Source organism: Molossus molossus, unplaced genomic scaffold (genome assembly GCF_014108415.1).
Source record: "Molossus molossus isolate mMolMol1 unplaced genomic scaffold, mMolMol1.p scaffold_m16_p_15, whole genome shotgun sequence".
Classification (NCBI taxonomy): Eukaryota; Metazoa; Chordata; class Mammalia; order Chiroptera; family Molossidae; genus Molossus; species Molossus molossus.
The window spans coordinates 32362975-32388037 of NW_023425350.1; the positions used below are offsets into that span (position 1 = coordinate 32362975).

The 25063-nt window shown below is 57.0% G+C and overlaps 2 protein-coding genes across 3 annotated transcripts in view; one reads left to right on the top strand and one right to left on the bottom strand.

The window, feature by feature from the left end:
- Positions 1-18588, top strand: part of TTC7A (tetratricopeptide repeat domain 7A) — a 113559-nt gene extending 94971 nt beyond the window's left edge. For both annotated transcript variants that reach the window (XM_036262356.1, XM_036262357.1), the window contains 2 exons: positions 6005-6207; positions 16534-18588. In XM_036262356.1, the coding sequence (XP_036118249.1) occupies positions 6005-6207; positions 16534-16755 (425 nt within the window). In that variant the 3' untranslated portion in view covers positions 16756-18588. The remainder of the gene's footprint in view (positions 1-6004; positions 6208-16533) is intronic.
- A 5697-nt stretch (positions 18589-24285) lies between these two features.
- STPG4 (sperm-tail PG-rich repeat containing 4) overlaps positions 24286-25063 on the bottom strand; it is a 45174-nt gene continuing 44396 nt past the window's right edge. The window contains exon 7 of the mRNA XM_036263098.1: positions 24286-24402. Within this exon, the coding sequence (XP_036118991.1) occupies positions 24286-24402 (117 nt within the window). The remainder of the gene's footprint in view (positions 24403-25063) is intronic.

Below are 25063 nucleotides of genomic sequence, written 5' to 3' on the forward strand. Positions count from 1 at the left end.
CACATATGGACACATTAGCATGCAGTACGCCCCCACTCTCCCCACCGCAGCTTCTGAATCTGGAAGAAGAAAAAAAAGTTGGACCAGGACCCACAGAAAGGCTAGACAGGGAGCCATTTTAATCATGCAAACATTGCCCCAGTTAGTATATCGGGGTCCCTCCGAACGCTAGGCATGTGTCGGGGCTGGGCTCCACGGTCAGCTTCTTGCATTTTAAGTGGAAAAAGACTGTTGAAAAATTAAGGGGAATAATAGACAAGGCCTCCTCTTAGGCAAATACTGCCCTGTTTTCTTCTAAGGTGTGGAGCCGTAGCAGCTCTGGAGGGGTACGCTGGGGGATCCATCACCTTCAAGGACTGTCAGTAACCCAGGGACCCCCTCCAGAGGTGTACGTCGCCTACTCTGGAGCTCACAAGGCCTTTCGTTCCAGTGATGTGTGTTGTTTACAGTCATCAGCAAATGAAAATGTTTTTGCATCTTACAGACCTGCTTGTATTTTGCAGATATGCTGCTTTAGTTAGGGGCGCCAGTGTGTTCTGTTAACTCCAAGGAAGGCTTAAATCGGTCCTGAAGCCTAATTAGATGTGGGAATATTGGTATATACACATGCCCTTCAATAATTCGCACGTTAGCCTTTCTTTTCTCGGCATTATCCTAGATTTTCAGCCCACAGAGAACTCTAAGAACAAAATCTGAGTACTCTGAACATGGTACTGAGTACTCTGCCCAGGGAAGGGTCGGGCAGTGGCATTGGAGACAGGTTCGGGTACGTGTGACCAATCCAAAACAGCAGTGGCTTCCACAAAGTAGACGCTTCATTTCTCCCGTGGCAGTTTGGAGACGGCAGCCTTGTCTGGGATGACAAGTCCGCTCTCCTGGTCCAGGGACCCAGGTGCCTTCCATTTTGGGGCTCTGCTGTTCCTGTGTTTCATCCCTGTGATCGAGTATGGCCACCACGTCCACATGCCAAGGCAGACCTGGGAAGAGTGGGGGAAGGGGACACCTCTCCCTTAGGGACATATCCTGGAATTTGCACACATCACTTCCTGTGACAACACATTGATCAGAACTTGGTCACTTGACCACACACCTAGCTGCAAAGGACAGTGGGAAATTTCACTTTTCTGGGTGTTTATATGCCCCGTTAAAAATCAGGGGCTCTGTCACTATAGAAGAAAAGGGGACTAGATGGGTGGACCGCTGCCCCAGCCAGAAAGGGGGATGAGAGTGTGTCCTAGGTCTTCCGTTCTGAGCAGGGGAGAACTCTGCTGCAATCCGCATTCCCAAGCCCTGTCCCCTCCCCAGCCACCGTCATCTCCAGCCAGCATGTGCTGAGCACCTACTGAATGAAGGGCTTCCAGGAGCAGATCACTAAGGCAGTAACTTCTCCCTAACTACTGCCCTTCCCCCCACCGACCGGGCTCAGAGTGTTGACATCAGCACCCCACCCACCCACCTAATGATTCCACCAGCTGCAGCAATTTTGCAGGAAGGGAAAAAAAAAAATCCCCCTTTATCATTTTGGAATGAGCTAATCTCCCTGGTTTGGCTCAAGATAAACTGCATCCCAGTGTGTTTTGGCAGTAAGTTCCATCATGAACCCCCTTAGTCCGGGAGATGTTGTGTCCTTCCTGTCCCGGCTCTCATCAGACTCCCCACCCCTGTTCAGGTGTCCCTCCCCTTCCAGTCTGATGTGAGAGGTTTCCCGGAGGGCTTCCACCGAGATGTGGATTCCAGGAATGTTGCCTCTTTGGCAGCAGGTGTCTGTGAGGGTGGGAGAGGCACCGGGCCCATCGTGCTCCGGGACCCTGCGTGTCCAGAGGTGCTTTCCAGGAGGGCGTGACGGCCCACTGCCCTCTCACGATCGCTCACACCTGGGGAACTAGCAGTGCGCAGAGAGGCGGATGGATGGAGGGAGAGTTCCCTTGGAGGTCCAGGTGCTCACAGGTGGCCATTGGCTTTCTCTGGGTTGGGGGAAGTTGACACATCTCAGCTCCCGAATGGCAAATTCACCGTCTGGGCACCGGTGCCCTCGCTCTCTAGGTGTTCCTGCAGGTGGAAGCTACCCCAGCTGTCAGCTGGCCGCCTGGAGACCTGGAGTAGGGCACCCAAGGCTGCCCGAAGACCCATTTGTTATAAATTAGCCAAGGAGAAGCTGTCTTGTCCCTGGTCCCTTTGCCTCGCTGCCCTCACCCCTTCCCTTGTCTTCCTCCACTCTCTCCTTCCCCAGCTCCTGCCGCCCCCTCTCCCCCCTGCCTGCTGTGTCTTCTTTCCAAGTCCTCTCCCCTGCTCCAGCTTTTTCTCCCTCCTCTGCCTGCCCTTCACTCCTTGCAGTGTCCTGAGTCGGCGAGGAGGGCGCTCTCAGGACAGAAGTCAGGCCAAGGGCCAGGAAGTCAGGGAGCCCAGGCCCACGCAGTCTTGCTTCCCTTGTGGCTGAGGCAGATCCTGTCCCTCTCTAGGTCCTAGGGGTGGAGGATCTCAGACCGACCCCCAAATCCCGTTAGACCTTTGCATTCTCTTTGTTCTTCTCCCAGGCCTTGTCCCTTCTGGCTCCCTGGTCTTCTCTTTCATTCCTCCCTCATCTTCCCCACCCCTCCTCCTTTAGTCTGGGTGTCGACATGTCCCGGGTCTGCTCCACGGGGAGGATGCTTATTTCCTGTAGTTCTGGCCACCTCCCTCGAGGCTAAGGTGGATTCTTTTTAGGGCCCAGCCTTTACTTCTCTCCTGCCTTGGGGTTGGGGAGGCTCTGCCCTTTTAGCCAGTGGCCCCCTACTTTCTGAGTCTCTCAGAAGGTCTCTATCTCACCTGGGAAGACCCCCTAAAAGGCCCTCCCTGCCACGAGAGCGTGCTGACGGTCCCTGAAGAGTGAGTCCATCGCCCAGCCTTGGTGGGCGAGGCCTGGGCATTGGCAGGAATGGCAGGAAGACCGCAACCAGCTCTGGGTGCAGCATTAGAGCAGGATGCCTTAGAAAAAACAACAAAAGGAACTGTTGCAAAGCTCCAGGGACAGATGTTTTCCATTTGGAGTCTGCCAAGAGAAAGCACAGCACGGGGCGGGTGGAGAGAGATGGGGAAGAGGAAGAAAAGCTGAGACCGACAGGCAAGGCGGGAGGTTGGGAGCAGGCAGAGAGGAAGATAGAGAAGTGAGAACATCAGAGTGGGGAGAGTAAAGGGACTGGGAGGAGCAGACAGGGCCCTCCGACACTCCAGGGACAGCAGGCCCGTTTCCTGCGCAGCGACCACGACTGTGAAAATTCAAGGAAAATCCAGGAACAGTGGGTGCTCAGCCAGCCCTGGCCAGGGGAGGCCAGGATGGGTGTGGGCACCTTGGGGCCCTGGCAGCCTGGGCCTGACAGTAGAGGATCAGAGCAGTGGGCGGGCGCAGTGCAATGCGACTGTATTTGGTAAAACAGCTGCCCAGGACATTGCGTCTAGGATGAAGGATCACTCTGCAGCCCCTAGACCTGTGAGCCTGTCTGCAGGTCAGAGGCCCCGCCCTGGAGGCTGGGCCTGCCAGGGACTGTCCGCCAGGCCGCCAGCAGAATCAGGAGACCTCGCTTCTCTGGCTCTGTTCTGTATCATCTGGTTTCCTGCCTAACTGGTAATGAAGTCCATTGGAGCAAAGCAGCTCTACCTATTTTTCAGGGCATGTTTTCTGGTATAAGGCCAGCCTGACAAGGCCCAGGGCCCCAAGGAAGGAGGGAGGAGGGGATCCTGCCAATGAAATCTGTTGATGTCAAGGTGCTGTAAGGAATCCCCAAGGGAGGGACCAGGGACAGCCTCCAAAGATGCTCAGGAGACAGGGTGGCAAGTTGTAAACAGCTTAATGAGCCATGCCAAGATCAGGTGGGCAGGTGGGCCAGGCCTGGGAGGGCCGCTGGAGCATGGCCAGGGGAGTGGAGAGCCCGGCCTCTGAGCTGAGGTGGCAGAGGAGGAAGCCACCGTGCGGGCTGGTGCAGGAAGGCCTCCCCACCCCCAGCACACTCCACACACTTCCTTCTGCTTCTCCCCTCTTCTTTGTGACTCTGGGGACTTCTGCCACAGTGGAGCCCAGCCTTCCAGGTTAGCACAGCCTCCCTTCTCCCCTGTGCCTTAAGGCCTTAGCTCAGATGCTGCCTCCCCCGGGAAGACTTCCCTGACCACACCAGCACAGCTGACCTACCCCTTCTGAGTGCCCAGAACACTCAGAGTTGGCACTTGTCACTCCACTGCCCTGGGTCACTCCAGTGGTTGGGTGGCTTCACTCTTTCTCCTCGTGGGCGGGCCGGGCACACCGTCGGTACTCAGCAGTTGCACAGTGGACGCTAAGTTTTAAAGGCAGCCTGCTCAGAGCACCAGGCAGCAGCCCCAGAAGGGAACACAGCAGCAGAGCAGAGGAGAGCGAGGCTGGGAGCCAAACCCCTGCCGGGCCAGCCCTCCCGGCAAGGGCCCAGGTTCCAAGCCTACCTTCCGGGGCTCACCTCCCGCGCTTTGTCTTGGGAATCCCCAGTTCAGGCTAGCTCCTCTGTGTTTAATTAATCCTCTGATTCTCCCAAATTCACATCTCCACTAGAGAAAAAAAGTCCCTTTGCTCAGAAAGCCCTCTGTAGGGCTTATGATGTGGCAAGCTGTTTGATTACACAATGAGCCTTGGGCAGCATTCTTGCTAAGTACCCAGTGCTGTGTCCTGCAGCCAAGGCCTGCGTTAGGCCTCCTTCCTGCTTCTTGTTGGAACAGGGAGATGGGATGCCGGAGCCTGGGTTTTCCACCTCTTTCTGGGAGTTTCCTTTGGAACGTCTGTTATCCAGCCCACCCCAGACCTAATCTGAACTCGTGTAACCTCAGCTCTCAGCCTTTGCTAGGAACAGCTCTTGGCAAAGTCACCAGCCAGGCTCTGCTTGTCCTTCTGTGCTCCGTCTGTGCACCGGCACCGGCCCCAGGAGGGGCAGCCGGTCCGAGCTGCTGTGGGAGGGGGGCCGGGTGGATCATGAGCCAGGCTGCAACCCCAAAGAGCTGTGTTGCTGGGTGTGTACCTGCGCAGGAGGCTTTGAAATGTGCATTGGTGGGGCTGGCCTGGGATTGGAGAAACTGCCCCACTTCCCAATGATCCGGGGAAGAAGGCAAATTGGTTGTGGGGCAGTTTGTATACGTGTCCTCTGTTTCTCTCTGTTCAGCAAAAAGTTCTTTGGAGGGAAGCCAGCTGCTGGGGGGCTAGCCCTGCCTGGCCCCTTCCCCTTGAGGAATGGGGTGAGGTCTTCCCTCTTTCAGACTGGTTTGTCCGTGTGGGGCTCATGAGAGCACCTGCCTCCCTCCCAGACTTGGGAGGGTTAAGTGAGAAGATGCTTCACACAGCTGGGCCTTGGCCCACAGTCGGCGCTCAGTGCAGGCTGTTCGGTAGCTGTTACTAACACTCCTCGGTGGAGCCCAGCCCTGCGCCTTCGCAGGTGCTCCCTGGGCCTCTCTCTCCGGCCTTGCAGGATCGCTGGGCTCTCCCTCGGGCCCTGTGCGCCCTGTTACCGCCCTCGCTGGAGACTGAGAGCTGGAGAAGAGCCACCACCTCTGCCTCCATCCCCTACCCGGACACATAATAAACAAGTGACATTGGGGGGAAAGTCAGAGGCACCTGAGCAAACGCTGAGCTCTGGGAAATACCCCTCACGCCCCGTGCGAGGCTCTGAAGTCCAGTGGCCCTGCAGACCCTGGCTCCTAATTACTCTTTCTGGTGGCCTCAAGCAAGTTTCCTGCCCTCTCTGTGCCTCCGTTTCCTCTTCCCTGAAGCGGGGCAATAAAAGTGCTTGCTCTGCAGGCTTTGTGAGTGTTGGCTGAGAGGGTCCATGTGGGCACGGAGCACGGTGCCTGACACCGAGTGAGCACTCAGAATCCATCACCTGTTGTAGCCCCACACGCCGGAGCGAGCCGGGCCTGTAGGGATGGTTCCCATCACCTGAGACTGTTCCCAGGGAGGGGGCTGCCGCCTCTGACTTTTCCACCATGCTCACCTCCCACTGTCCTTCTGGTTTTGCAGCTGAGCTGTTCATGGAGCAGCAGCACCTTAAGGAAGCAGGTTTCTGCATCCAGGAAGCAGCGGGCCTCTTCCCCACCTCGCACTCGGTACTTTACATGCGGGGCCGGCTGGCCGAGATGAAGGGCAGTTTGGAGGAGGCCAAGCAGCTGTACAAGGAGGCACTCACGGTGAACCCCGACGGCGTGCGCATCATGCACAGCCTGGTGAGTCAGCCCCACCCCCCGAAAGAGGCCCTCCTCTCCCCTCGCCCCCACCATGCCTGCAGGTGTCTTGCTGCCACCGTCTGCTGGTGCCTGGGGGTGGGGGGTGGCCTCTTCCCTGTTCTGTTGGGAAAGACAGTGAGTGTCCTTCCTACAGAGGCTGGCCCTTCAGAGCCTGCCTGAGTGGATGACAGCGTCTGGGAGGGTCGGTTGACATTCGCTGTGACTTTCTGCTGTAAGTTTCTGTGTGGCAGCCTAGCCTAGAAGGGCTTCCTCTGTCAGATGTCAGATGCGCGCCCGAGACTCCAGATGCCACAGTGCTCTTCTCTGTGGGGTCCTCAGGCCCTGCCTGATCATTGGGCTGCCTTTCCAGTTTCAGAGGAGCTCCTTGGCAGGATCAGGGGATGTCCCGGGTGGGCTGTCATTTCAGGTCTGACTCCAGCACACATTGAAAACGGCCCCTGGGGCCTTAATCTTAGGACATGGAGGTCAGGACTTGGGTGCCCAAGGCTCAGTGGCCTTCCGATGAAAGATTCAGAGGCTGGGAGCGGAATGCTGGTGCTCTTGTCCAGGCCTTGCCATTCTCTGTCCGGGTGGTCATGGGCGGGTCCACCACCTTCTCTGCACCTCGTGTTTACCTGTCTGTGCACTGAGATCCTCTGACAGGTGGTAGGGTAGACCCAGGTATAACTCCTTCCCTGCCTTCCTTCACTGCCTTCAGAGAGCAGAGAGCGTGATAAATGCAGTGATCTAGGAGTACCGGCCTGCCAAGGCACAGTGATTTTTGAAGCATAATTTAGGACGACCCCCCCCCCCCCGCCAGTCTTCCCCTTCAGGGTCCAAGTTAACTTTGTGTCCCCTTTGAGAGCTCTTTTTTAAAAATATGTTTGTATTGATTTTTTAGAGAGAGAGGAAGAGAAAGAGAGATAGAAACATCGATGTGAGAGAGAAACATCCACCGGCTGCCTCCTGCACACCCCCCACTGGGGATCGAGCCGGCAACCTGGCATGTGCCCTGACCGGGAATCGAACCGGGACCTTTCAGTCCATGAGAGGATGCTCAGTCCACTGAGCCACACCAGCCGGGCCCCTTTGAGAGCTCTTTGAGGAGAATGGCCACAGAGGCTCAGTAACAGTTGCCATGTGGAAAATGCAGAAGGATCAGGAGGACCCAAGGGGTCTGCTTGTTCACGAATAGAAGCTACAGGGAGTTAGGTTTCAGCTGTGTCGGGAAAAATGGTAACTCTTAGAAAAGTCCAAGCACAGACTCAGGAATCCTCTGGTGAGCGTGTTGCCAACAGAAGAGAAACATCACACAGGAGTGGGAGCTGGACCAGGTCATCTTTATAAGGTCCTTTCCTACCCAAGGGTCCTTGCAAACAGATAGACTCCCAGCTCAGCCATTGCTCCCGCTGCCTGACTTGTGAAGGGCTGTGAGCTGAGGCCCACGAGAGTGCTGGTGTCCGCGGAGGAAGCCTGCACCGTGATACCATGCCCCGGCCCGTGCTCCCCGCCACATGGCTCCCTGTCGCCTTCCAGTCTGCTCAGCAAATGTTTGTTTTTTTGCGAGGCACATCCTCCTTCCTCCCACAGTTCAGACATTAGCTCCTCTGATGAATGCCTCCCCGGAGGTCACATCCAGAAACTTGATTAGGGAGGTGGGAGGGAGGATGTGGGCTGTCATTAGGCCGGCAGCCAGGCGAGCTGCCTGCCTTCCACTGCGCTCTCGGATATGAGCCTGCCGCTCGGTTCCTAAAGCCCGGCGAAATCCAATAACAAGTACGATTGTGAAGTAACAGTGTACCATTTTTCATTTATGCTTATTATTGTTGTAGCTATTTCCCTGAAATTGAAGCAGTTTCCAACAGTGAGTTTCCATGGTAACTGAAGAGCTGTCCAGAGTGGCTCCCTACAGATGTTTCTGAAATGGTCCCTTTTCTCTTCCTGGGGTGCCTGGCCAATGTGGTGAATTTGGGGCGAACCAGAGGGGCGTCAGCTCCAGCATGGGCAGTCCATCCCCTTTGCACACGCTCTGTTCCTGCCAGCACCCCACACATATGCATGCAGAACAGCCTGTTTCAAGCCTGGGGATGATTTACTAAGCACCCTTCCCCCAGAGACACATGCACACTTTGGCAGGTTGATCTCCAGCGTTTCCCAATCCAACTGTCTTCCCTACACTGACCTCAGACTCAGGACATCCGGGATCTAACCCTGGCTCTGGCCCTGATTCACTTGAGTGACTTAGGAAAAGACACACTTAACATCAACGTTCCTGATGCTTCCCTTTGTAAATGAATAGTAATATTCATCATTCCTAGACCGATGTTCTCATCACATGAGGTGACACGTGAAGCTGCTTCTGACAGTCCGCAGTGCAGTGTCAGAGAAGGCCGAACACGGCACACATGCCGCCACTCTCCAGCCCTCCACCCGGGCCAGACATTGCTAGTCGATCCCAGCACTTCCCCAAGGAGCACAGGTGGTACAACAGGAAGGCAGCCTCTGCTCATCGGCCTAAGTCAGCTTGCCGTTTATGTAAGGGGGCACTGTAAAAGTAGTAGAGAGTGGGAGCAGCACCTCAGCTATCTCGGCCTCGTGCTTCCCCGGAGGGTTATCTGAGAAAGGAACCTGCTCCGCCCCTCTGGAGTCATTGACAAGGCAGGTTTCCAGGGAGGACATCCTGGCTTCACCATGCCACTGTGGCTGTGTGAGGACAGGAGCTTCTGATAGGTTCCAGGGTCCCCTGAGAGCACAGCCACCCACAGCCGGGCTGGAGGAGCTCGGTCCCGCGTGAGCCCTCCTTGGTGTGGAAAGAGGAGGGCGGAGGTACACTCAGTGAGCCTTGTGGGGGCCAGGCTCGGCCCTGCGGTCCTAGGGCAGGATCATCAAACACCAGGAGGCCGGCCTCTCTCCGGAACAGGTGGAGAAAGCCTCTGGGAGCGGGGGGCTAATGCTTTCAGGAGCCGGGTTCGGGCATTTCTAAGAATATGAACTTTGGCCCGAAGCGGGTTCTCGACTCTCCCTGTCCTGCCCTGAATGTGACAAGAGACCTCTCCATGGTGCTGGCTCCACTCGGGCTTGGCTCAGGTTTTCCCACCCAGATCAGGCAGGAAAGAGACACCTCCTTTGCCAGGGAAGTCTCCACTGTGCCCCAGCAGTGTCCCAGAGGAGTCGGTGTCCCCGAGCCCTGTCCTGCAGTGGCCACGTCTGCCAGACTCCGACGGCCAGGTCGCGCTGGGAGGGTGCCGCAGTACAGGGGGGAAGAGGCGTGCGCTCTGCAGAGGGCAGTTCCCAGGGGAGCTCAGAGCAGGTCCTGACCGCCTGCCAGCTCGGTCCCAGCCTCCCCTCCAGGTAGCTGGAAACCCCACTCACTTAACCTGGGTGTTCGGAAGTTAATTTACTGGCAGAAGAATCTAGTTGAGAAGGGGGAGCCTGGACTTGGCCTGCCTGCCCCTGAGGAAACATGAGGAAGAAAGCAGAGTCCTTCTCCAGGTCAGCAGAGGGGCTGGCCCTGGGCGGCACCGCTTTCAGAGGGGGCTCCGCGGTCTCAGCCGGAGAAGGATCCTCGGGCAGCCTGCACCCGTCTCTGAGCCTGCCTCTGCCCTGCTGCTCCCTCCCAGGAGCCCCGCTGCACCCCCAGGGGAGCAGGGATGCCTCAGGACGGCAAGGAGCGCAAGTGTGGCTGATAGACTGGCCACGTCACTGAGAGCCCTCCCAAGAGGGGTTCCATTGAAGTCACCCGACCTTGATGGCAAGAGGGTCACGAGCCCTGGCTACAGTCCCACTCGTTCTCCCTGCCCCCCGCTTGGCTGAGCCCGGAGTATGGGCGCCTTGATGCAGCCTGTCTCCCTAAGAGAAGGCCTCAGCCGTGAGTTGCCAGGTGTGGGTGCCGTCCTGCCGCCTGCATTTGTGGGTGGCACCCCGCCCTTCTCTCCCAGGGACACACTCTTGGGGAGGGTAGAAGGGGTATCCTGCCCCTCATTGGCCCTTGCCCCTGGTCATGTTTTCTTCCTGGGGCACAGCTCCAGGTTCCTGCTGCCCCATCACCCCAGAACCCTTTCCCCCTCGGGTACCCCAGCAGCAGGAAGAGACTGCCCTGCGTGAGCTTCAGCTCCGATGATGGGATTCCCGGAGATGTAATTTCTGAAGCAGCCCTGGCCACATGACCTGGCCTCTTCTCCTTCCAGATGCCCCCAGAAAGATAGGAAGACAGCGTTTCCGTCACCCCTGCCCTCTGATGAGCATGTGCCATGAATTACCCCCCAGCGTTTGTTCCCTCCTGCTCCCAGCGTGAGGCTGATACTCCTTCTTGAAGTGCGTTGGGGGGATCAAGAGCATGGCCATCCCCAGATGGCCCCAGAGCCTCTTGCCCCCCTCCCCCAGACTGGGGTATGCTGCAGCACATCTCAAGTCTCCAGAACTCCCCACCACATCCTGGCCTCCTCCAAGGTGGGGTCTGAGTCGGTGGGGACTAGGGTTCTGCCTCACCTAGCCCTGAGGTTCTGGGTCCAGCCTTTTGCAGGTGCTCCAGGATCCATCAAGAGGTCTCTGCTCCCTAAAGCCAAAGAGGTGAACTGTGGCTACACAGAGCTCCCCCATTACCCTCCCCCTGCCTGGCTTCATCCCCAGTCCTGGAAGGCAGGACCAGACAGCAGAGGTGACTCACATCTGAGACAGACAACCACCCTGCTAGCCCTCGAGCTATGGGGGCACAGAGGTTGCTTCCCTTTGCTGGCTTTGTTTCCTATCAAATGAGGGAAATAATACAGGCCCTTGTGAGCTCAAGGGATCATTTTAGGGCTCAGATGAGTTGAAACCTGTGAAAAGATAAGTTAACATCAGGCATTTTTGTCACCATTTGCATGGAAGACTTGGTGGCAGGTGGCCTGAGCCCATCTTTGACCAGGCTGCTGTGGAATGAGGGTCATTGGCCCATATTTCCTTGTTCTGCCGGGTGGCCCAGCTGGGTACAAAGGCAGGGACCAGGGACCTCAGAGCTGCCTTTGGGGTTGCCTCGGGGTGGTTGGCTGGGACTGTTTTTAAGCCCCAGTGTCTGAGCCAGCATGTGCCTAGAGTTTGGAGCACAGCCTTTGAGTCTGACTGGCCTGGATTTGAGTCCTACTTTGCCTATACTTGCTGTTTAACCTTGGCCAAGTTCCTCAACCTTTCAGAACCTCAGTGTTCTCATCTGTGAAATGGGTGCCATGGTGCCAAGCACATAGGACTCCTGTTAGAATTAGGTTGAATAACTCTCTGTAAGTTAATGGCCCAGTAGTTGGGTTACTTTTATATTTTTCATTTAGACGTGCGGCTCCCAGGCAGGTTCAGAGGCTCTTGGTTTGCAGAGGGGAACGGAAGCCCAGAGCCAAGCCAGAGACTCACTGTAGCAAAGCTGCTCAGTCCTCACTGAGCCCTCCAGGTGACTTTGGCTAAGGCACAGATGTTCAGGACATCAGCCTCATCTGCCCTGTGCTGGGACAAGAGCACACACAGTGCAAGGCCCGGCTGACCTCAGCTGAGAGTGAGAATGTGAGCTGAGATGAGTGAAATTAGAGACTGGGCCTTCCAGTCTCAGATGGTGGGTGAGACTCTTCCGCTAAAGGGGCATGCTGGGCCTGAGGCCGAGGGAGAGGAGGAGAGGGAAGCCAGGCTCGAGAGGCCCTGCCCGGCCCTGCCCGGCCCTGCACGCTGGCCTGTTGTCACGCCAGGCTGGTCCAGCCTCTGCTTCCTGACTCTGAGGAGGAAAGGCGTTCTGAGCAGCCAAGGGATGGAGCTCAGTGCCCGGTCTCGGAATGCCCCCCGACTGGACGAGGCTGCAGTTCACAGAACAGAAGAGTCTTGGTTCCCAGGCCCCATCCCTCGGGGCCAGGATGCCCCGCTGCCCCGGGCCTCCCTCCTCGGCCTCCTGAGCTGTGGCAGGAGGATGGGAGGACCCAGAAGGCTGCGCTCGGCTGTGCGGAGAACTGAGTTCCTGCATGCGCGTGGCCCCTGGCAGTGGGGTCTCTGCCCCACCAGCTCCCGTAGATGGGGAAATTGCTTCTTTTTGACAGAAAAGTTCACTAGGAAGGTCTCTTGGTCACTTGACCTCCTGGTGTGGTTTTATGGTGAGCTCTGTATCCCTCCCCCTCCCCAGAGCTGCGCAAGGTCCGGAGCCCCTGATAGGAAAGTGGAGGAGGGAGAAGAGTTCTGGGCTCACTGTGTGGGTTGTGGGAAGTGCACAGGCGAGTCCCCCCAGCGTGGGCCTCACAGGTGTTCCGAGGCCCCTGCCCGCCCTGCCTCGCCCCTGGCCTGGCTCAGCCCCCAGCACGTACTCTCAGCCTCTGCCCAGGCTCAGAGACCTTCCAGAAGGTGAGGGCGGCCCTGGCTCTTGAAAAGCCTTAGGCTGAAGCGAGGCTCCTGAAGCCTTGCTGCAACCTCCTAACTTAGCCCCAAAGGCCTGGCTGTATCCAGGGTGGGGACTCCCTCAGCAGGGGCCTCTTCCTATGAGAGCCTGGCGGAGCTCTGAGGGGTCATCGGCCAGGCATTGGGTGGGATCTAGGAGGATTTGTGCCCCTTCTCCCAAGAGGGAAGTAGGACCAGTCTGTGGCTTTAGGGCCGCCCTAGATCCAAGATGGATATGGCCATGTGTGGGCTGGGTTCTCAGCCTAGAGAGCCACCTCATTCCCAGTCTGGTCGGACAGGTTGAGGCTGACACCGGGAGGAGAGTCCAGAGTGCAGGAATGTGGGCCTCCTTGCTGGGCATGCCAGTGCCCGGGGGGGGGGTGTGTGTGAAGGGGGGGAGCCTTCCTGTGGAGCAGCCTCAGAGGTGGCCCCACCAGGGGCTCCTCCCTGCAGCCCCTGGGTCCCCAAACAGGAGGCTCCGGGGACCAGGAGGCTCCAGCAGCCTCCAGCTGATTCCCGGCTTCCCAGCTGGAAAGGCTATGACAGAATCCCAGGAATGTGCCTTGAGCTTAGAAAGAAAATTCCCAAAATAACTTCTATAAATACTTGAGGATCGGGATGGGGAGGGAGCTTCTCAGCATGGCCTGCAGCTGGCCTAGCACCGGGGACCACTTCCCAAGGCAGGCCACCTCCAAAAGGAGAGAAAGGCACCCAAGTCTGACCTCCTGCTGCCCTCCCCTCTGGAAGACAGTCAGGCACGGACCTAATGGGGTGAGGTGGCATGCATGGCAATCCTGACAAATAAGACAGGATCCCTTTTCTCCTTCATGCCCATCCCAGGCCACAGTCCCAGACCCCACCCTGCACCTCCAGAAAGAACCTGGGCTTCTAACAGGGAGGGTCCCCCTCAAAGGGCTCCCCAGGCTGCCTGTCCTGTGGCCCTAAGCAGGTCACTGAGTACCCACAAGTGCTCTGAGCCCAGGACCCTCCCACCCAAGCCCTGTTCGAGGACAGGGATCACCTTCGAAGCCCACAGTAGTGGAGCACAATGTCAGGGTGAAGGGGCAGGGGAGCTGCTGTGCTCAGGGAAGGCTTACTGGGGAGCAGGGCCCCAGGTAGAGGAGATGCCCCTCGTCGGTGCAGTGCCATCGCCGTAAGCAATTCTCACCCACTTTCTGATCCCTATGCCAGAGCACACAGCTCTGGCCTCTCCCACGCGAGGGTCACCAGCAGGTCTGGTTTCTCTGGGTTCGGGATGCCCCCTGGCCAGGATGGGGACCAGTCTGCAAGGACATTTGAATGGAATTGTGTTCCCACTATCTCCTTGGAGACCCATTCTCTGGGCAGCTGAGGGCAGGGGTGCCAGGCCCTTGGCAGTGCAGGCTGGGGGCAGAGCAGGTGAGACCTACAGTCCTCCTGGGGCGGGCCCTGTCCAGCTGTCAAGCAGCAAACAGCTCCAAGTTGCCACCAAACATGAACAGGCTGGTGTCTCAGGCAGGTGGCAGCAGATCTTGTTACCGCCCGGCCTCTGGGCCCCAGCCTGACCCCAGCCTGGTGTCTCCTTTCAGGCTCGAAGGTCAGCACCCCAGGGTGGCGGGGATATGATCCAATCCTAGCCCAGCCCACAGTCTCCCCACAGAGAGCCCTGCCCTCTAGAGAAATCAGCTGTTCCACCTCCTCGCCCCCTCCCCAACCCTCTGCTCATCCTGGGGACACGTTTATTCGCTATCTGCCCACCATGTGCCCCGCCTGGCCACGCAATTTCAAATTCATCATTGCAGAATCCTCACAATAGCCTACGAGGCAGGACTCTTCTGTTTCCTAGTTTACAGATGAGGAAACCGTGGCTCAGAGAAAATGGGCCCGTTGCCCTGGGTCGCTGTACTTGTCAGTGACAGAGCTGGGATTCCTGTGGCTCTGGGGCCCTGGGCTCGTCTGCACAGAGCATGCAGAGGAGCCTGCTGCACACCCTGCACACGGAGAATACGCACACGCACACGCACAAATCCTGCTCAGCCTGCAGGCACATTGGCTCCTCCCCAACACCCACATGCTTCTTGAGATCAGGGGTTTTCAAACGCATGTTTTGATGGAGCCCTCTTTTCTGACAAAAGCTCACGTGGAAGCTCAGTGTAAAAGCCACCGCGGCCCTGCCCCTCTTGGGGAGGCTCTGCCGATTGGCCGCCTCCGTCTGTCCTCCGTCGCTCTCCCATGGGCAGCACTCAGAGGGCTCAAACCTCCCATTTTTGGTGCCTGGCAGGCTGTCGTCTCGCCTTCCCTCCCTCCTCCCTGTGGGCCCTGTTCCATCAAGAACTGTTCAGGGTCCAGCTCCCAGGCCCTGTGGGCAAAATAGCTTGGCCTGGAGCCCTGCTGGCCAGACTGGGCACAGCCCTCTGGTCCTCAGCAGCCCTGAGTCAGCACTGCGCCCATGTGGCCAGGGCCCGGGCCCTGCCGGAGGCTCCTTCCAGCCACAGCTCCCCTGTCCTCAGCCTCATCCTCGTGGTCGCCTGGGGATGGCTTCAACCTGGGTGGAAGGGGCTGAATACATCTCCCTCTTCCTTTCCTGCCCCTGGCCCCAGTACCACCAGCTAGCACCTCCAGAGAGGCTTTTCCTAGGCTTCCTGAGCACCATCTTTCCCTCTAGCCTAATTGGTCATGTTCCAGACTCTCGGAGGACTTGATGAAATCGGGCATGTGCATCTTCCCTAGTGGGTCTCCATGGCAACAGAGGGCCTAACTCTGGGGAGCGTGGTGAGGGTGAAAATGTTCCAGCTAAAAATGTACATGGCCACCAGTGGGCGGGCACCCGAAAGGGGGCTCCCAGCAGACGAGAGGCAGCTCCCCGCCCTGCCTGGCCCCCGCCTGGCCAGGAAGTTAGTGCTGTCTGTGCGTTACCTCATATCTTTGTGCTTTACCTCGATCTTTGAATGAGAGGAGGCCCCTGTGTTGCCGTCCACGCTGCCTCTGAGGGCTGGGACACAAATCAGTGAGGTGGGATGGTGCAAAGCAGCCTTTGTGGGAACAGAGGCCAAACAGGGACCCCAGCCCTTTCCCTTGCGCACCACCTACCCCCTACATCCCTGCACCCTTCCCAGTGTAGGTGGGAGCGGATGTAGAGGGGAAGGGTGCCAGTTTCACTTCCCAACCCCTTTTTGTGAAAATTCCTGTCACTTCCTGTATCTCTCTGCAAGGCCCAGCTCCTGGCCACCCTCCCAGAGCCCTCCTTGTAGTCAGCCTCCATCCCTGGGCCCCGGCTGCCTGACTGTCCTGTGACCCTCACCTGCCAGACCAGGCTGGAATGGGCATTGGTCCCAGGGCCCAGACACCCCTAGAAAGACCAGCTGCTAATGCAGGCAAAGGAGCTGCCCCCAGGCACCCACAAGCTTGCGGTCCCCCCTGGGAGGTAGAAGCTGGGGCCTGCAGCATACATCCCTTGGACACGGGCTTCCCTGGGGAGAAGGGCAGCTCGGCAGGCTGGGAGTGACAGACCCATTGCCCAGCTCATGCTGGCCACATGCAGTTCAAGTATTTTACATACACTGACGCATGTAGACTTCACAACATCCCTCCATGTGGCTGCTGTGGTCTTTCCCACTTATAGATGAGGAAGCTGAGGGCCAGAGTGGTGGCCTGCCCAGAATCCCCCAGCTGGCAACGGGGAGATTTAAAGCCAGGTCTGCTGACTTCAAAGCCCACCCCCTGGGGTCAGGAGGGACAGCCCCCAGGGTGTGATCTGGGAGGCTCGGCTGGAAGCAGGTCCGGGGTGGAGACAGGTAGGATTTGCATTAGCCATGGGCACAGTCACTTGACCAAACCCAAGCCAGAGATGCCACGTCTGGGGCCTCCAGCTGGTGGCCAAGCTGCTTCCCACTCCTTGCCCTAATTACCAGGATGCCCCTGCCCCGGAACATCCTCACTAACCCCAGCCCTGTGCTTGCTCCCCAGGGTCTGATGCTGAGTCGGCTGGGCCACAGATGCCTGGCCCAGAAGGTGCTGCGGGATGCAGTGGAGAGGCAGAGCACCTGCCACGAGGCATGGCAGGGCCTGGGCGAGGTGCTGCAGGCCCAGGGCCAGGGCGAGGCCGCCATCGACTGCTTCCTTACTGCCCTCGAGCTGGAGGCCAGCAGCCCAGTGCTGCCCTTCTCCATCATCCCCCGAGAGCTCTGACCCCGCCCTGCGGCAGGGAGGGACAGGGCTGCCCAGGGGGCGCAGGCGGACAGCAGGGAACACGGGTTCAGGGAGGTATGAGACCTCAGGGAAATAAATCTCTAGGGAACACTTCGGGCTGCAGCCCTAGTTCTCCTTGCCTCCCCCTGCATTCCCTCCAGGGCCAGCTGGGCTGGGGAGCTGCTCATCTGGAGCTGGGCTGGACCAGATTTGCATCAAAAGCAAATTCCTTGCTCCTTGGGACTCAGACATTGTGGCATTTATAAGCAAAGAAGTAGCTGGGAGGCCACATCAACGTGGGGGCCCCTCCCAGAGTAGCTGTGCATCATCCAAATGTGTAGCAAGGTCTGTGTGGCTTGGTTACCTCCCCATCTAGAACCCCCCGTCCTGTAACTGCCACCCTCCCTCAACGTCCTTGACCCTTGATTTCCAGCTTTGCACAAACTTTATTCTTGAACCTTCGCTCTGGTCTCCAGCACCAAAGATGAACCCTGCAAGCTGCTCTCTGGCTGGGCCAAGAGGGTTTTCCTGAGTTCTTCCCTTGGTACCTCGGGAGACAGTCCGCTTGAACCTTAAGTGACTTAGAGTCGTGGTGACTGGACTTCCTCCCCGAGAGCCTCTGTGCCCTGGGGGGGCCTCACGGCCCTGGTCCCATGCTCCAGTCTTAGGACAGCATTTTGGATCACTCTCAGGTCTTGCCCAGAGCAGTTGGGGCTTGAAGAACCCACTGGCAAGTGGAAGAAGATGGGCCTTTGGGTTCATCTCCCAGACTTTGAAGCTCTGGTGTCTGCCTGGGGACACTGAGCACTGGCCCTAGGTAGCCTTCCATGTCTGCCCACCTCCATTTTCTTGGAAATGCCCCAGCTAAAGCGGCCTCCTGAGACCCTGGGCCATAGCCCCAGAACGTGCCTCAGGCTGTCAGCGGGGCTGCTGGACCCAGCCCTTTGCAGCGCCTGACATCAACACATCATTCCTTCAAACTTGACCTTTCTGGGCAGTGGGTACACTGCAGATCCCTCTGCAGAAGGGGAGTCTCTAGGACTGTCCCCAACTCATTTCACCACCCACAACCCAATTCACCTCAGGCCTTCTTGGGTAACCCAAGCCCCACCCTGGCCATTTGGTTCTCCCTGCCTGGCACCACATGCCTGGTTGGAGATCCGAGAAGGAGACGGAGCCTGACACCTCCTATCTGGCTGAGCAGGCCTCTGTACTTGACACCTTTGTCCACAGGGTTCCTGGGTGCTGGGGGTGTCTTCCCTGCTGCTCCCCTAGCCTGCTGCATGATGCTCCTGGAATCTTCCCCAAGAAGTCAGCCCACCACGGGCCTGTCAGGGGAATTCTATTTTTTATCTGCACTTTGGGTTTTAGTTTTAAAGCTCCCGGTACATCTCTCATTCTAAGGTGTGTGGAAAGGTTGGGCGAGGACTGCCCTGGTTTGTCACAGCCCAGTCTCTCTCGCCACACTGCTCAGCACTGTGCCCCCAGGCTTCCCAGGGAGAGCCTGCACCTCCCGGCCTCTGCCAGGTGAGCGACACTGCGGAGAGCAGCAGGTCCTTCGCCTCCTGGCTGAAGGGTCTCTCTGTGTAAGTGTATGTATAAATATATATATATATATATATATTAGAGCTCTATTTTTATTCTGGAATTCTGTTATAAAAAAAATAAATGAGACAAAGCAAATGCTATTGAGTGCCTGAGGGGTCAAAGATGGTGGTGGTGGTTCTTGGGGACAGGCATCACGTGCATTTTGATTGTGTGCCCTCAAAGGAGGACTCAGCGGGCTGGCCAGGTTGCTGACAGTTCGCAGACTGAATAAAGAGACCCCTGAAGGGGAAGCTGATTTGTCTGAAGCAGTGTGTTCATTCAGCGCGCAGGTGGCCCTGGATCAGACCTTGAGCAGGCCCTGGAGAGGAGCAAGTATTGCCGAGGGAGAGGCCCAAGGCGGCAGGAAGGCCAGGGCCTGGCCCTTGCGGTGGGGGTGGAGGAGCGGGGGGCGGGGGAGCTGGGGGTCTTGAGCCCAGTGAGAGTGGATGACCATGGTGGAGGCTTGGGAGGGCTTCAGGGTCAGGTTGAAGCCTGGATGGGTGGGAGGAGACGGGTCCAGGCAGGTCCACCTAGTGTAGGTCTCATTCTGGACTGCCATCTGTCACTTAGTGGCCCTGAGCCTCTTGTTGCCTCCCTGGTCCAGCTGGGGAGTCCAAGGCCAGACTTGCCATCTGAACAGAGACTGTTCCAAGGGCACAGCCAGTGGAGCCCCTCCAGCACCTGGGGGAGGAGCACCAGGGAGCGGGGTGTGGTGAGGATCCAGGTCACATCCAGATCGGCCACCTGCGCTGAGAGGTCCGTACCTATACATGCCTAATATATGTTAGAGCACATACCAACATACTACATATATTAGAGTGTGCATTAACATCTTGAAGGATGACAAATTCACACAGGTGCTCTATTTTCTTCATGTTCCCCCAGGGGTGGTCTGGTGAACCCCCAAGGCTGCACCCACCCACTTTGAAGACACCTGCCCTTAAAGCTTTCCCTAGAACTTGGGGCTGGCCTAGACTGAGCTTCCTGCTCCCTTGGCCTCTCTGTGCCCCGCCCCGCCCCCCCCCCCCCAGTTCTATTCTCCAGTACGGTTTTGCTGTCTTAGTGAAGGGGGGTCTTTCTTGGAGCCTTCAGGTGCCCAGAATCTCTTTTGCTGTGATGTTTTCTTTAAGGAAACACATTCACAATCTTTAGTGATTTAACTGTTAGTATCAGACTACTTGCCACACACCCTCACCCCAGCTCATGATCACCTGGGGTGAGAATTAAAGTCCATAGGTGATGTTATATTATCTGCCAGCCTGGGAGAAAGTTCTAGAAGGCTCGTCCTTCAATGAAGAGAATGGAAAGACCTTGCTGTTTAATACGAGGGCTCTGCTGAGCTGACCTCAAGTTGGTCAGATGTTGAAAAGTCAGGAAGGGGTGGAGACATTTCCTGACCCCCAGGTCTTCAGACCCCTTGTTCACGCATAAACCCTTACTGGAGAGGGAGGGAGCCAGCCCATTGTGCCAGAACAAGGGCGGGCGTCTGGGGACAAGGCGTACGTTGCACTGTCACCCCGTGGACCTCCAGCCCACCCGCACTCTCCAGGACACAGCCCTTCAGTACTGTTTATCTGCAGGCACAACTACGAATGGAATTTCAGCCACCACCACCCAGACTCCTTGCTGGTACCAGAGTGCTCATTGTTGCATTTGTACCCCCCACCCTGGCATTCAGATGTCGTCACCATGCAAATATTTCTTGGCCTTGTTTGGGAAACAGCCAGTTATATAAACCTCCCCCAGCCCATGCTGCCAGCTCTTGATGGCAACCCACTGTGATCCCAGAGCCCACGTGCCAACCTGGCCCAGGCAAGGATCTGGGGACGGCTGGGGCACCCAGCAGCCTGGCGAGGACTGGGGGGCACGGCGAGGCCACAGGGAGAGCAGCCTTTCAAGGGGAAGAAAGCGTCACTCCATCCCAGCTGCAAGTTAGAGATGATGTGAAGGCTGAATAATATGCCCCTCAAAGGTGCCCATGTTCTAATTCCCAGAACCTGTGAATATGTTCTCTTATATGGTAAAGGGATTTTGCAAAGACGGTTAAGTTAAGGACCTCGGGGGAGGCTATCTGGATTGTCCAGGTGAGCCCATGTAACCGCGGGACCCTTGGAGGAGGGAGGCCGGTGTGAGGGAGCAGGTTCGGAGTGATTTGAGGAAGGAATGCAGGTGGGTCTGAGAGACAAGGAAACAGATTCTCCCCTGCAGCCTCCAGAGGGAATCACCCTCCCACACCTTGATTTTAGCCAAGTGAGACTGTGGGACTTCTGACCTCCAAAACTGTAAGAGAATAAATTTGTATCATTTTAAGCAACAAAATCTATGGTACTGTTATAGCAGCCACAGGAAACACACAGATGGTTTGGATGAAGAACGCCCCCAGGTACAGCACTGGGCACGTGGGCTCCGGGGTACTCTGCAGTCCAGCTCCTGTGTCCAGCCCCGCACGGGTTGGGGATTAGAAGTCTAAGCAGATGTGACTCTGCCTGGCATGTTTTCAAGGGTCCCTCTAGCCCTGTTGAATAAAGGAAGCTCCGGCAACGTCCTTTCTCCTTAATGGCCCTCAGTTACCACGCAGAACCTCTGAGCTCTAGGGCTTCAGAAGAGGGAGCAGCGGCCAGCCCTCACCAAGCCCTAGGCTGTGACCTGCACAGCTCCCAGTGCGTCGCCTTGCTGTCCCCTCTGCCCCCTCCCAGGCTACTCAGTTCCAGTGTGGTGAATTAAACAGAAAACCTTGTCTGTTTCTGCCACCTGCCCCCCAGCACACTCTGGTGACCAGGGACGGGTGCCATGGGGCCTGAGCCCACCTTTCTGTCTGTTCGCAGGGTCTAAGCCACACTCCCACCCAAAGCAGCCACGTGGCTGCCTCCCTCCCCACTGGCTGGGACTTGAGCCCCACCACTCCTCAGAAGGGTAACACCTTTTCTGGGCTCTGATGTGGCCAAGGGTGTTGTTAAGGCACCCGCTGGGAGATCATTCTCCGTGTGTCTGTGTGTCGTCCTCCCACCTCTCCTTCCTCCAGCTACTCCCCTCCCGGTGTGTCTGCCACACTCCCTGCCTCCCCCGCCCCCGCCCCACCCCCCTGGATTCAGCCTTGGCTCCCTCTGCCACCCAGAGTGGCCTCTTCTCTACAGAGGCTGTAGATCAGCCCTGCCAAGGTCTGGGTGTCAGGCACTGGCCCCACAAACCCACCCAGCCTCTGTAGCCCTGAATCCAGAGCCCAACCTCCCCCCACCTTTGGGCCTGGCAGGCTTGGCAAGCCTGCAGCCACGCCTTTGGCCCAAACCAAAGGTCTGTGAGGAGCCCAGCCAGGGCTCAGGCTGGGAAGAGGTGCCTGGGCTCGGGCCTCCGCTCTGCTCTCCACCCAGAACAACCTCCACCTGGTCTGCTTCCGGCGCTAGCTGCACCCAAGCCGGCCTATGCCTGCCTTTTCCCTGGACTCAGCCAGGTGCTAACATGGCTCAATCTCTTCTTCATACCTGGAGATGGACTTTGCCCATCTTCTTAACCCTTTAGGGTTGTGAGAACTACCCTCCCCCAGAGTCATTGGTGCTTGGGGCCTTCCCACCGGCTCAGTGGTTCCCAACCTTGGCCACTCAGCGGAATCAGCTGGGGTAGGGAAGGGGGGTGAGCTTTGAAAACTACTGGGCCTGAGTCCTACCCCTGAGAATTTGAGGTGAGCTGTTTGGGAGCTGACAGCACCAAGATTTTTAAAGTCTCCCCAGGGGGATTCTAAAATTCAGCTTAGAACCACTGATTCTGAATGTGTAGATTTTGAATTGTGTTTTCAAGATAAGAGGACTTTCAAAGCAATCCTGAGGGGCCGGTCCGGGCAGCCTTGTGCTGCCGAGGTAGGGGGCATCAAGCAGGTGAGGATGTCACTGGAGGCAGAGCCAGGGGGCATCAAGCAGGTGAGGATGACACTGGAGGCAGAGCCAGGGGGCATCAAGCAGGTGAGTATGTCACTGGAGGCAGAGCCAGTCACCTAAGCAACCTGTGGCCCTCAGCTCTGGGACTGGAAGGTGTCACCACCTGCAGGTCCAGAAAGCAGTGGGCAGGGGGAGTGAGGAAGGAGGGAAAGAGGAGAATGGGAAGGAGGACAAGCTGTCCCCATCAGTGCTGTGACTTTTGACATGCTCTGACTTAATGGAGAGGGAATTTCACATGGAAACAGTGGGAGACACTTGCAGCCAAGCAGAGCCATTCCCTTTGTTTGAAGCCAAATTCAGGGGGCCGTGTGGGTGGGAGGGGGAGGCAGCGGGAGGCTCAGGGAAGCTGGGGCGGGGGCCTCGAGAAGCCAGTGTCACAGCAGCAGTGGGGAGGGAGGAGGGGCCCTGTAGGGAAGGCCTCTCGGGACCTGGGTACAGATGGAAGTCTCCATCAGCTTAGGCTTTTCTGAGCCTTTCGAACATGTCATTTGATGTGCACAACAGCCCCCGCAGCCAGGTGTTAATTTCCCAATCTCAGAGCTCAAACTCAAGGTCAAGCCAGGTCTGCCAGCCTCTCCATCTTGGAAAGGACAGAAGGAGGCTCAAATAGTGTCTCAAGTTTAGGTTCATGGGGAGAAAATGCCATCCAGATCCCGCTGGTCTCTTTAGTAAAGCCTCTCCCTAACTGTATAAAGTACTATAAAAATATTAGAATATGCCAAAGAAGAGGAGTAAAACATTCTCTCTCACCACCTACATCCTGCCAGCACCTCAGCTAATACCTGGGGCAGAGTCTCTGTTACAACACCTGAATCTCAGAGGAGGGTGAGGGGTGCAGTCTAACCAGATGACCAGACTGGTAAGGAAGACAGGGCTGAGGTACCCCCCTCCCGCTCCAGAAAGACAGACAGATGTCATGGAGGCCAAAGGCAAAGCTTGGGGAATGGACCCCAAATACCAGGGTGTCAGACGGCCCTGCGGTCCCCCCGCAGTCTCGCCTGCAGGTGAAGTCTGCAGCCATTCCAGACACCCTCTCCTTTTTCTGCAGTCTTCATTCTCTCCTGGGACACCCCAGGCACACCCCCACAGCTGGCTCCTGCAGCCTGGTCTGCACTGAGGGACTCAGCTCTTCCGGCCACAGCTGAAGGGCCCAGGGGTGCCAGCCAAGCTTCTGCCTGCTGCCTTGTCCCTGCTCTGACCACCTGTGGCCTTCCTTACCCAAATTGCTCCTCTGGGCACTGTTGCAGGGATTTCTCAGCTTCCTGAGCGCGGGGCCTGTCTTCCCAGTGAAACTGCATGTGCATAAGGGCAGCCCCCGAGCTCCCAACGCCAGAAGGAGCTGCTTGGCACAGCTTCCGAAGCCTTCCTCGCACAGAGGACTACCAGGACTACCCAAACTACCCTCCGGGCCTCGCCTCCCCTACAGCCCTCTCCAAACTCAGTCACATGCCTTGTTCGTTTTTCTTTCAAGCCCCCACTCCCCAATCCTGACACAGCACCTGGCACAGAGCAGATACTCAAAATATTTTCGTTGACTTGAAACCACAAATACTCATCGGGTTGAATAAATATTGTTCTTTTCAAGGAGTTGAGAGAGAGAAAGAACCACCTGTTAGGATCCTGTCATGCACAGCTTGGCCCTGGTTGAACGCGTACCCCCACCCCCAGGAAGTCCCCATGAGGCCCGGAGCGACCCAGCTGCAGAGCCCAAGGCCGCCAGAGCACAGCCTGGACCCATCGGCCTGTCTGAGCTGCTGCTAGGGCAGCCCAGGGAAATTCTCCAGGAATACACCCTCTGGCAATAAACAGACTGAGCATTAAATTTATTGTTTAAATCAGGACACTTTTGAGAGTGAACTAGAAAGTATGCTGGGACCAGTTCAAGTGAGCAGGCTGGATGGTGACTCTGGGCATTCTATCAGGTTCTGTGCTCAACCCCAACAGTAGACAAAATAGTTTTCCAAATGTAATAACTTGCTAAAATAAAGTAACTTGGGACCAAGATGGCTTTATTTTAGAAGCCAATTGTGTTGTTGAAGAAAAGGCTGTGTTCTCGGCCCATTTTGGCGATGGTCCGGGGCAGCTTGGGGAATTGTGCTGAAGATGTGTATGCTCCCGGGCCCGGGGTTTTCTGCAAACAGAGCAGAAAACAGGAACTGATGAGAGCGTGACACCGAAACCCTGGAGCCTGCAGAGCCTGGCTGCAGGCTCAGGTGTGGTGGCAAATCCACAAGGACCACGCTGGCTTTGGCTACGGCGGGGGGCACCATTGCACTGGCACTGATCCTTGGGAGGAGCCAGTGTCCCCAAGGTGGCAGAGGTGCCGAGAGACAGCAGCCTAGCCCTGCGGGGGTGGCAGCAAGCCTGCCACACTTTCTCCCACAGGGCAATTTGTCCCTGGGAACCTCAGTCTGGTAGTAAGGAGTTGGAGAGAATGGATTCTGAACCTGCGTGGTTGACCTCCGAAGCCCAAACTCGTGTGTTTCTATCGCTGACCCCGCATGCGTAGTAAGGCATTTCTCTTCCACGGTCTGTGGACCCCAGGGTCAGAAGTACTCTCAAGGGGATCTACAAGGTCTACTTTTTCAAGTCATGTTTTCATTTTTTAATTCTTAAAAAAAAAATTATTGCGCCAATTGTTTAAACAAAGCGTCTATTCTGTAGGTATAAAATGCAAACGACTGTCATTTTCACAGGCTAAGACTTGGCTTTCTAAGGTCAGTGTTTTCCAGGCTGGAGGCTGGGGCACACGCACTCTTACAAAACCTAAAGGAATTTCATCCTGGGTTGTT